Genomic DNA, 12,797 nt, shown 5'->3' with positions numbered 1-12,797 from the left:
GGTTATATAAGTGGTACCACTAACACTTTTGTTCTTTGTAAAGTTGTGAATGTTGAACAGCAGTTCCTTGTCATGATCTGACTGTCTTGTCAAATGGTATGCCACCCATCGCATCACCTTGGGTTGTTGTATATACCTGAAAAACAAAACAACAATTCAGGAGAGTGAGCATAGGTGGACTGTTCTTAAATTTTCATACAAAATTAAGTTTTGCAGATTATGGTTAATATGCCTGTTCCTGATATGCGAAAGATGTTATTACTGTAATATTAATGTTTACTATAGTGCCACAGTGCATGAGCTGAAAACAAACAAAACAGGTCAACATATGGAAATAGGAGTTTCCTTGAACCTCCTGGTCATCGAAGGGTTAAAAATAATATTTGAAGCATGTATGAACAATTTATGTCCTGTTCAGCAGCTTTGTTATTTACAAATTATCCGGTCAGCGGTGCATGTGGTGGTATTTAGCGGTCTGGCCAGGATACATATGCGAGGTTTGTAATATTAATGGTGCCAGCATTTGTTAGTACTTTGGAGGAATTAATGGCTAAATAGCAACTGATTATTGATCGCACCGAAAAGGTCGCATTCGTTAAACATAAGGATACATTTTATCAGCTATGATCAGAGATTACCTTCAGTGCAATAAGGTCATTTTATTCATGGTAAAGAACTGTATCTGTGCCCTCAAAATGCTCCACAAGACAGCAAATTATTTTAAAATACACACCTGGAATTTCCACAGGGGCTCTTGCAATTGGTGGAAAATCGACGGAAACCCCACAAAAAAAGTTTAATTGGTTATTTACTCTGTTTCTGCAGGGTTTCCACCCATCTTGTGCCAAAGTTTGGTGGAAATTGTGCCCCTCAATCTTTAAAAATGCATCATGGGGAAGATTTTCACTGATTGCAATGTGTTAGCATCACCTTGCATATAATGGAAGGAATTATTCCAATCACCATTTTTAGTGGATTACTAATTCGTTCTTTTAGAATGCTCTTACAATTTCACTAGAAATGTAGAGACGGAACTAAAATAGCCTGAGAGAAGATTCACAGATAAAGTTAAGTCCTCCAGTTTTATTTGGAGTAAATGGTGAAGAAGAGTCAATTTTATTGCTGATCTACATAATCCCTGTTCTTTGGTCAAAAAGATAAAGTAACTGCTGAGGTTTATATCTGCAATTTGCACTTCTGACTGAGGGAATGCCAAGACCCCAACCACTGTTTCACAAGAATCTTACCTGTAATTATCTCAAATGTGTCCCTCATTATTAATGGAAAGCTAATCTCAAGATAGCCCCTAATTCTAGAATTACGGTGTACAGTAACACATGAAGTCAGAAAGTGACATATTTGATTTAGCCTCAATCTACAGAAGGGTTCACTGCTGAGGTTATTGTGATTCATGCGGAAAATATACCAGCTCTGAATTTCCTGATTTCCTGCCGTAACTTCAGGGGGAGACTGGCAGAATCCCTAGAGAAATGGTGTAAACAGCTGAAAATACCTATTTAATTCATTTCTCGGGGGGGTTCCACCAATTTCCCGCCAGAGTTACGGTGGGAGATCAGGGCGGCCCCAACAGAAATTCAGGACTTTCTTCTCAAAGATTTGAGATTTGGAACGTTCAACATTCAAAAAGGTTGCACTGGAGAGAGCGAGAGAAATTGAAATTCTTTATCTAGAACTTTGTTTAAAAGAGTAGAGTTTATCCTCACTTCTTCAGGTGGAGATTCAAAAGGGTAATTATTCCCTGTTTTAGTATTGCTGAATGCTGAAGCTGCATTGTGTCCACTGAATCGTAAATAAATAATTTTGTCACTTTATCCTGTAAAACTGTGGTCAGTGTTTGCTTTTCTGCCAATTCAGAGTGGTAGCAAAGAGTACTATTACATTTAATCCAATATACTAATTGCTGCAAATAGGATAATTGTTAATCCTATCAGCCGTGCACTTCTGCAAGGACAATATAAAGAAGGTACAATTTTTGGATTGTAACGTCCACTTATGGGAGCTATCATGAACCATGGAGAAAGAGGTGACAAACTAAAAACCCCAAAACATTCCATAGTCTGGAAATTCGGTTTGTGTGCAAATAAAGGGTAACAGATGTGTTGTATTTTGATTCATAACAGCACTTACATGGCCATTTACTCTCAAAATTCAAGTTTAGCATATTTAGTCTGTTCAGTGTGAGCTCCCGCCCACACAGCAGGTACCTCCTGGCCTATTACACAAGGTCAAAAGTTGAGACTTGTTTAAAGGGCTTCAAAAGCTATTTAAACTCTTGCATTCTCACCTCAACACAAGGAAAATAATTTTGACCTGGAAAATTCCTATACCGTGGAGGTTTCTTGACTACACACTAGCTGATTTATTGATGGCATACTGCAACTCGAGCTGCAGGGAGTGAAGAGAAGGAGGGCTGTCCTCTTTAGCACTGAGGAGCACCGAAATGACTGGTGCGACAAGCCATAAAGGAGATAGCGGTCAGGGTAAATGTGGCCAGCAACGCCCAAAAGCAGAAGATGTCAGAGCTGAAGAAAGCTGTTAAGGTGAAGCTACCAAAAAGCTTTATATGCCAAGTAATTTCCCCAAGTATGCATGCCGCAAAGTGTTTCCTCATAACCTGTTGCTCTCTTACTGCTGCCCCATCCAAAGCATTTATGCACCTTACAGCCCTTTGAAGGCTTACCATGCAAAATCATATTCACACAGCACAAATGCTAACTGCAGCTTACCTTTGAAATTGCTGTCATATTGAGTTCTTAAAGGGGCTTCATAAAACAAATCCTTCTAAGACATGGGCTCATGGGGTTGGGAGTAATATATTAGCATGGATGGAGGATTGGTTAAAGGATAGAGAGTAGGGATAAACGGGTCATTCTCAGGTTGGCAGGCTGTAACTAGTGGGGTGCCGCAAGGATCGGTCCTTGGGCCTCAGCTATTTACAATCTATATTACTGACTTAGATGAAGCGACCGAGTGTAATATATCCAAGTTTGCTGACGATACAAAGGTAGGCGGGATAGTAAGGTGTGAGGAGGACACAAAGGGCTCAATTTTAAAATGGTGGCGGGATGGCAGCGGGAGGGGGGGGGGAAGGTGCGCGTGGCAAACCCGAATAAACAAAAATTACCTTTTACGACGTGATCATGATGTAATTGATGGTGATTAAAGTTGTTTCCAGGTTTCGCGCCCGGCTCCCAACCTGATTGACAGGCTGGCCGCCGACAGGAGCTGCAACGCCGAGGGGGGGAGAGAGAAAGAGAGAGAGAGACGACATCCAGTGCTGGAACAGAGAGCGGAGGGCGCTAAATATCAGGGGTGGGAGAGGGGGAGATCGGGTGGGGGGGAGAGGGGGAGATTGGGGGGGGAGAGGGGGAGATTGGGGGGAGAGGGGGAGGTTGGGGGGGAAAGGGGGAGATTGGGGAGGGAGACATCGGGGGCTGAGAGGGACATCAGAGAGGGAGACATCGGGGGCTGAGAGGGACATCAGAGAGGGAGACATCGGGGGCTGAGAGGGACATCAGAGAGGGAGATGTCGGGGGCTGAGAGGGACATCGGAGAGGGAGACATCAGGAGGAGAGGGAGACATCAGAGAGGGGGACATTGGGGGGAAGGGGGACATCAGAGAGGGGGACATTGGATATCGGAGCAGGGGGGTGCAGGTGATATCGGTGGAAAGGTAGGTTTATTTTGTTTTTTAACTTTGTGCAATGGTTTTTTATTTAATTTATTTAGTTTATTTTTGCCTGATCCGGCCCTTCACGCCTGGTTTCACCAGGCACGAATTGGAAGCTGTGGGAAAGCCGCCCAGGTAAGTTTAAAATCGTTTTAACTATCTACTATGTCAGAAATCAAGTACCTTAAGTACCTCAATGAGGTACATTTTGTTCTTTAACGTCATTCGGGAAGCTCGCGCGCTCACAGGAGCGTCTGTGGAAAACCCGGAAGTCGACGGGTTGGGGCCGGCTTCCTCACCCGCTCGGGATTTTCCCGATTTTCACAGCACCCCCTGTCCCCAACGCACCCGCAATTTCCTTTGCAAATCAGGGCCAAAGGGTCTGCAAAGGGATATAGACAGATTAAGTGAGTGGGCAAGAAGGTGGCAGATGAAGGGAAATGTGAGGTTATTCACTTTGGTAGGAAGCATAGAAAAACAGAATATTTTTTAAATGATGAGAAACTATTAAATGTTGTTGTTCAGAGAGAGTTGGGTTTCCTCGTACAAGAAACACAAAAAGTTAGTATGCAGGTATTTCAGGCAATTAGGAAAGCAAATGGCATGTTGGCCTTTATTGCAAGGGGGTTGGAGAACAAGAGTAAGGAAGTCTTACTACAGTTGTACAGGGCTTTAGTGAGACCTCACCTGGAGTTATGTATACAGTTTTGGTCTCCTTATCTAAGGAAGGATATATGTGCTTTGAAGGCGGTACAATGAAGGTTCACTAGATTAATTCCTGGGATGAGAGGGTTGTCCTATGAAGAGAGGTTGAGTAGAATGGACCTATACTCTCTGGAATTTAGAAGAATGAGAGGTGATCTCATCGAAACATATAAGATTATTAAGGGGCTTGACAGGGTAGATGCTGATTGTTTCCCCTGGTTAGAGAGTCTAGGACTAGGCGGCATAGTCGCAGGATAAGGAGTCGGCCATTTAAGACCGAGATAAGGAGGAATTTCTTCATGCAGAGGGTTGTGGGTCTTTGGAATTCTCTACCCCAAAGGGCTGTGGATGCTGAGTCATTGAATATATTCAAGGCTGAGATGCATAGTTTTTTGGACTCTAGGGGAATCAAGGGATATGGGGATCGGGTGGGAAATTGGAGTTGAGGTTGATTTGATTGAATGGCGGAGCAGGCTTGAGGGGCCGTATGGCCTATTCCTGCTCCTATTTGTTTCTTATGTTCTTACAACCTGGCTGCAAAATGAATATCCATTTACTGAAACACAGTATGGGCTCTTCATGACTACATATCTATCACTGGTATATCTGCAGTTACATTTTCTTGGTCAATGCCTGCATGCTGCTCTAGCCTTGATTGTGGGTTGGCTTCCTTCATCTCCTCCATGTATTACAAAATTGTGGAGCACACAGCAGATGATGCTCTTGAGATCCTAGTAGAGCTGTACTGTAAGGCACCCCTGATTTGTTGAGACGTCTGAAGTGCTGCTTCAAGCTGACATTAATATGGTCTATAATGCTCCTGATAGCTTCATGGGCCTTGTTGTATTTGTGCTCTTCTTAAGTCTATGGCTGCTGTAATGGTGTCATTAGCCAAGGTTGAAGATGGCAGCCTTCAGTGCTTTAAAATCTCCCTTGCCTTTAGGTAAGCCTGGCACAGATACTTGCCTTAAAATGAAAGTATTGTGACTCCTTCCTGAGAATCTGGCATTGATTGTATGATAGAGTATTGGCAGTCACTGACCAGCTGTACCTTTCTGTTTGTGTTAGCCATTGCTTGTACCTAGGGACCCAGATGGCCACATGAGTGCCGTCAATGACTCCTGTACTTTGGATAATTCTGTAGTGTGGTGAAATTGGGCAGCTCTCTCATGCTGCCATTGCTGTTCAGTGGGAAAAGAGAAGAAAATGTTGGCCCTCCTGAATAATGCATCACTCACCTCTTTAATAAATATGTGGATAGAAAAATGTAATAATATTGCAGATGTCTCCTTAGTAGCCTAGAAAGAGACGGAGGTGTAACAGTTGTGTCCTTGACTGTCACTGGCAGTGCCATCCCTATGGTGAAGGTTGTCTGCAGGTCTCCTTGAAGTAAATGGCACAGCTCTATAACTGTCTCACTGCTAAACCTTTGCATGGGCCTGTGAATATACTGGCCTATTGGCTGTGGCAGCCAGTCTGCTTCTAGTGTTATTAATATCCCTGGCATCCATTCTTTGTTCCTCTTCATTCTCTTTCATTAAATCCAGTGAGAGGAAAATGAAAGCAATTGTCATAGCTTACAAGTTTGCGGCAGATTTCTAATATCGTCACCTAGAAGTACCTTGTGTCATCTCATTTTCAAAGATGAGAGAACCATCCTACTGACCTTTGGCATTGCAAAAACCTGTGATTTAGGCTGTAGTTATACTAAAGATATTGGTCTCATATCAGGAACTGAATGGTGTGATACATAGCTGGCACACCCGAGTTATACTACTGGCTGCACTTTGTTGCAGGTCGCACTGAGTTCAGTGACAAAGGAGCATGAAAAGGCATGCTTGGACACTTGCACACAGCTCCACCCATTGGGTAGCTCACTTTGAATGTTAAAAGAGTGTGAGCAAAAACAATGCATCTGGCATAACATTAGAAAGAGTGCAAAGTAAGTTTATGAAATGCCTAGGAAATCCAACAGATAGCCACTTTTAAAAATGTTACTTTGCACTGGTTGAAGTTATACTACACCTAGTGTGAAGTCTAAATGGTGTGAAGAGTCTCACTAGTTTTGTTTTAATGCACTCGGGAGTCAGATTGCTTACCTGACTCCCAAGTTATACTGCCACATTCACATCAGTCTCAGAGTACTGCATTGTATTGGGGATATGAATTTCCCAATGGGAATCCCTCTATTCTTGCGCTATGGAGAAGGATGAGAACATGGAAGAGGCTAGTATGGACGCTCTTAGAGTCAGGTTTCACAGAGGCATCTCTTCTCTATGTGCTCATACCCTGGGACAATGGATTAAAAAGGTCTTACTTAGGCTTTTCTGACCATCAGTACCTCAAAAGGCTGTGCTTCCCCTGGAGGTTGCTGGGGAAATATGTCAACTGCTGGCCGAAGACCTGCAGCCCACTTCCACTAGGAGAGCAGCAGTGTCTGTAGCAGACAAGGTCACCACTGCCTCTAATTTCTTTGTGCCTGGATTCTTGCAGGCAGCAGCAAGTGATCTTTCCCACTTAAGTCAGGCAGCTGCTCAGTAGAGCTATGGAATTCATATGCATCCCAATGGAAGCAGGCAAACAAAGAGAGAGCGAGCAGTCCAGTTGTACATTCTGGCAGGGTTCCCACAGGTGCAAGGAGGGATTGACACAGCCTGTGCGGCACTCAAAGCCCTATATGACAACCCCTCAAATTTATGTACAGGAAAGGCTTTCATTCTATTTGTGGAGTATTTGCAGGTTGCGTATAATGATGACGAATACAGTCAATGTTCAGTTCCACCACGGTTGTTGCAAACGTGCGGTTGCTGTATGTTAAAGTTACAAACTAAAGTGTTTGTTCCTTAGCAGTGTTTGATTACTCTGGCAGCACTAATACACTACACTATTATTCTTTTTTTAATTCATTGTCAAGATGTGGGCGTCACCGGCAAGGCCGACATTTATTGCCCATCCCTAGTTAGAGTACTGTGCGCAGACCTGGTCTCCATATTACAAAAAGGATATAAAAGCACTGGAGAAAGTGCAAAAATGATTTACAAAGGATGATACCAGAACAGAGAAGGTATAACTATCTGGAAAGACCGAACAGGGTGGGGCTCTTTTCTAGAGAAAAGAGAAGACTGAGAGGTGACATGATAGAGGTCTATAAAATTATGAAGAGGTTCGATAGGGTGGATGTGAAGAAACTGTTTCCATTTGTGAGTGAGTCCAGAACAAGGGGGCATAAATATAATATAGCTACTAACAGATCGAATAAAGAATCTAAGAGCAATCTCTTTACACACAGTGGTGAGACTGTGGAACTCGCTGCCACATGGAGAGGTTGAAGCAGATAGCATTGATGCATTTAAGGGGAAGTTGAAGCATACATGAGGGAGAAAGAGAATAGAGGGATACCCTTTGGAGGTCACTGAACTTCTTCCTGCACTGTGTGGCAGTACTTGGCGTGGTAGAGATTCACATCTACACAGGCTCACACACAAAGACTTGTGTGTATATGTACTCAAAGCCTCACACTGGAACAAGCTCACATACACACACAGGCTCACATATATACACAGACTCATACAGACACAAGCTTACAGATATATATACACAGGCTCACATATATACACAGACTCATACAGACACAAGCTTACAGATATATATACAGGCTCACATATATACACAGAATCATATACACAGGCTCACATATATACACAGACTCATACAGACACAAGCTTACAGATATACACACACAGGCTCACATATATACACAGAATCATACAGACACAAGCTTACAGATATATATACAGGCTCACATATATACACAGAATCATATACACAGGCTCACATATATACACAGACTCATGTACACAGGCTCACATATATACAAAGGCTCACACATGAAGACATGTAGGCGCGGTGCTCCGTAAATCGCATTATTTTCTATTTAAACAACACAACAACCATCAGACAGCCCAAAGTCTCCACTCGCCGCAGCGGTTGGACTCTCTGTGGCACTAAATGAATCCCGATTTCATTCGGTATCCTATCTACTGCCACCCCACCCGTTTTACAATGTCTCGGATACATCACAGGAACCACCAAGTTCTGCTGATTTTCACCAATGATCTGTGCAATCGGGCAACTGCCGTCTCTAATATTGAGAAGAGCCCTCAGTCTCCACCAGTAGGTTGCAGAGTTACTGGCGAGCAGAGCAGGAGACGGGATTTCTATTATTCGGTGTCGGATACATCAGTAATGTCTCTGACTCACCCTTTTAAAACCAGGTTGATCCCGCAGATAGTTTTCACAATCCTGGCGATTCTTCGAAACCTCTGATATCCTCGCTAAAAGCAGCACAAGAGCTCGGAATTAACTTTAACAAGAACAAGTGTTTGACTTTTAAAACGATGCAAAACATTTAAATGTGCAAAGAAGCCGGAAATCTACAAGATCTTCAGCTCTAACCTCGCTCTTGCCCAGGTACATGGCTCATAGACCTCAGAGACCAGCTGTCCTCAGATCGATCAGTAAGGTACAGATTATGCTGCTGCCCATTCCTTCCGCATTTTTCGTGCAAGTGAAAATGCAATGGACCATTTGGCACAATGGCCTGTCTAATAATATTAAACCCCTCAGTGTAATTCAATCTAACGAGTCCAGTTTCTCAAAAGCTCCCCGTGTGTTCCAGCGAATAACATTTGGAACAATGTCAACCTGACCAGGCGATTTACAGCTAAGGTGCGCCTACTTCGGAAGCGGCTGAAACACCCGAATCTGGCCAAAACCAAACCAGGCACAGACTCCATTTAACTGCTCGCTCACCTTTTCCGACCATTGCTTCAACTATTTGGCCGCGGTACATTAAATTTAGAGATAAAACAAAACTGCAAGTTCTGATAGGGAGTGTATCTCCTTTCACCACCTCAGGACATCCCAAAGCTCTTTACAGCCAGTGAAGTACTTTTGAAGTGTAGAAAACGCAGCAGCCAATTCTTCAGCACAGCAAGGTCCCACAGAAAAGCAATGCGATAATGTCCAGATAATCTGTTTTAGTGATGTTGTTTAGAGATAAGTATTGGCTAGGAAACCTGCTGTATATTTCCAGCATTTTCTGTTTTAATTACAGAGCATTAAGATTGTATGATTTTAATTTTCAACTTATGTTTTTATTTTTTCCATAGCCTTGTTTTTGACATTCTCTGGGGTGCAGGGCTGCCCGGTGCAACTGTATGGAATATGACACGTGTCCATCCTGCCGTGGAGAGGATAGTGTCAATGCACTCACACATTTTATGGTGTGTTGTGTTGCTCACTGTGCACCTGGGTGCAATTCCTGGTACATGTTATCCAAATACCAAGGGTTTTAACATCCATTTGTTAGTTTAATGACTCGCTGGTTACTGCCCTTCCTGTGAGGGAGAAGGTAAGCATGGTGTCTTTGGTGCCAAGTGGATCCAAGATGACACCGTGACAGACTTCAAATTTTGACAGCATACTTCCAATTTCTGAATCCAAATCATTTTTGTGTATGGTGAACAACAGTGGCCCCAGCATAAATCTTTGTGGGACACCACTTCCCTATTTCTTCTAAGCCAAGAAATTTCCCTTAACTCCTACTGTCTGTCTCTGTTTTGTAGCCATCTTTCAATCCATTCTGCAACCTGGCCCTGATTCCACATGCCCTGACCTTTGTCATGAATCTCTTACATGACACCTTATCGCAGGCCTTCTGAAAGTCCACGTATACCACATCTACTGCATTTCCTTTGTCTACTCTTTACATACATACGAACATACGAATTAAGAGCAGGAGTAGGCCATTCGGCCCCTCGAGCTTGCTCTGCCATTTGATAAGATCATGGCTGATCTGATTGCAACCCCAACCCTACTTTCCCATCTACCTACTATAACCTTTGACTCCCTTGTTAATCAGGAATCTATCTAACTCAGCCTTAAAAAATTCAATGACTCTGCCTCCACCGTTCTCTGGGGAAGGGAGTTCCACAGACTCACGACCTTCAGAGAAAAAAATTATCCTCATCTCCGTCTTAAATGGGAGACCCCTTATTTTTAAACTGTGGCCCCTAGTTCTAGTCTCTCCCACAAGGGGAAACATCCTCTCAGCATCTTCCCCTTCAAGTCCCCTCAGGATCTTATATGTTTCAATAAGATCATCTCTCATGCTTCTAAACTCCAATTTTTACAGGCCCAACTTGTCCAAACTTTCCTCATAAGATAACCCCATCATCCCGGGAATCAGTCGAGTGAACCTTCTCTGAACCGCCTCCAAAACAATTATGTCCTTTCTTAAATAAGGAGATCAAAACTGCACACAGTATTCTAGATGTGGTCTCACCAATGCCCTGTACAACTGTAGCAAAACATCTCTACTTTTATATTCCATTCCCCTTGCAATAAATGACAACATTCCATTTGCCTTCCTAATCACTTGCTGTACCTGCATACTAACTTTTTGTGATTTATGTACTCGGACACCCAGATCCCTCTGTACCTCAAAGTTCTGCAATCTCTCTCCATTTAAATAATATACTGCTTTTCTATTCCTCCTGCCAAAGTGGACAAGTTCACATTTTCCCACATTATACTCCATCTGCCAAATTTTTGCCCACTCACTTAACCTATCTATATCCCTTTGCAGACTCCTTATGTCCTCTTCACAACTTACTTTCCTACCTACCTTTGTGTCATCAGCAAATTTAGCAACCATGCATTCGGTCCCTTCATCCAAGTCATTGAGAGAGATTGTAAATAGTTGAGGCCCCAGCACTGATCCCTGTGGCACTCCACTCGTTACATCTTGCCAACCTGAAAATGACCCATTTATGCCTACTCTGTGTTTCCTGTTAGCTAACCAATCCTTTATCCATGCTAATATGTTACCCCCTACACCATAAGCTCTTATTTTGTGTAGTAGCCTTTGATGTGGTACCTTGTCAAAAGCCTCCTGGAAATCCAAGTACACCACATCCATAGGATCCCCTTTATCCATGTTGCTTTTTACTTCCTCAAAGAACTCTAATAAATTAGTCAAACATGATTTCCCTTTCACAAAGCCGTGCTTTCTGTTACTTTTTCAAATAATTAAATATGGTCGGTTAAACATGACCTTTTTAGAAATCCTTGCTGACTATTTATTATATTCTCCATCTCTAGATCTTTTTGTTACCTGATCTTTTAGCAAAGATTATAGCATCTTTCCCACCACTGACGTTAAGCTAAATGGTCTATCATTCCCTGGATTATCTCCCTTTTTGAAAATAGGAATTACATTTGCAGTTCACCAGTCCTCCGACACTATTCTTCTGATACTAGTGCCTCTGCTATCTCCTCCCTAGTTTCTTTGTGTAACCGCGAATGTAATCCATCTGGACCCAGGGTTTTATCTTCTTGAAATTTTGTTAGTTTGTCTAGTATCTCCTTTCTACCTTAATTATTGTACTATCCTGCTTGACTTCTTCTACTACTGTCATTTACTCTTTGTTAGCCTCTTCAGTGAAACCTGAGGCAAAGTATCTTTTCAGTAACCCTGTCATTTCAGTACCATCTCCTGAGTTTATCTTGCTTATCTCTTAGTGGCCCCATCCCGATCTTAATTCTTCTTCTATTACTTATGTGTCTATAGAATATTTAACTATTCCTTTTTATTTTCTGTGATATTTTCATTTTTTCTCTTTACCTTTCTAATTGTCTTTTTAACTTCTTTGCTAAGCTCATCATATCGCCTTTTGTCATCCTCTTCTTTATTGTTTATGTACTTTGTGTGTGCCTTGTTCTTTAGATTTGATTTTATCCTTTTTGTTTAGCCATGGCATCTCATTCTTAGCTAATTTGTTCTTATTTTTTAATAGGTTATATTTTTCCTGAACTTCATTGATCTTTCCTTTAAATATTGCTCACTGTTGTTCTTCCTCTTTGTTGTGACAATATTTTTCTTCAGTTTCCACCTTAAACCTGATCCAAATTAATACCATCATTATATTTCAGCTGTTTGGTGCTCTGGAAAGTTCTGTCAGCACGTTTGCTGCTATTAATACTCAGCTTTGAATGAAGTATAATTTTGGACTGGGGACATGCACTTTCCCTCTACTCCTATTTTTAAAAATGAGGTGGCTGAGGATATGGAAGAATCTAGATTGGTGGCAGTTAAAGTGAGGCAACACAGAGGACATGTGTTCCCTAAACATAGATACCAGATAGAATAATAGAATCATACAGCGCAAAAGGAGGCCATTTGGCCCATCGTGTCTGTGCCGCCTCTTTGAAGAGCTATCCAATTGGTCCCACTCCCTTGCTATTTCCCCATAGCCCTGCAAATTTCTCTTTTTCAAGTATATATCCAATTCCCTTTTGAAAGTTACTATTAAATCTGCTTCCACCACCCTTTCAGGGA

The 12,797-nt window shown here is 42.3% G+C and overlaps 1 protein-coding gene across 1 annotated transcript in view; it reads right to left on the bottom strand.

Annotated features, from left to right (window-relative positions):
• The window catches only part of LOC137338985 (cyclic nucleotide-binding domain-containing protein 2-like), a 140,620-nt gene extending 128,481 nt beyond the window's left edge, over positions 1-12,139 (bottom strand). Inside the window, exons 1-4 of the mRNA XM_068001900.1 lie at positions 12,084-12,139; positions 10,074-10,161; positions 8,657-8,730; positions 25-136 (exon numbers count right to left, since the gene is read on the bottom strand). Coding sequence (XP_067858001.1) covers positions 25-136; positions 8,657-8,730; positions 10,074-10,161; positions 12,084-12,139 — 330 coding nt within the window. The remainder of the gene's footprint in view (positions 1-24; positions 137-8,656; positions 8,731-10,073; positions 10,162-12,083) is intronic.
• Between the last annotated feature and the right edge of the window lie 658 nt (positions 12,140-12,797).

Source organism: Heptranchias perlo, chromosome 1 (genome assembly GCF_035084215.1).
Source record: "Heptranchias perlo isolate sHepPer1 chromosome 1, sHepPer1.hap1, whole genome shotgun sequence".
NCBI classification, from domain to species: domain Eukaryota; kingdom Metazoa; phylum Chordata; class Chondrichthyes; order Hexanchiformes; family Hexanchidae; genus Heptranchias; species Heptranchias perlo.
This window is presented reverse-complemented; position numbering and strand designations above follow the sequence as displayed.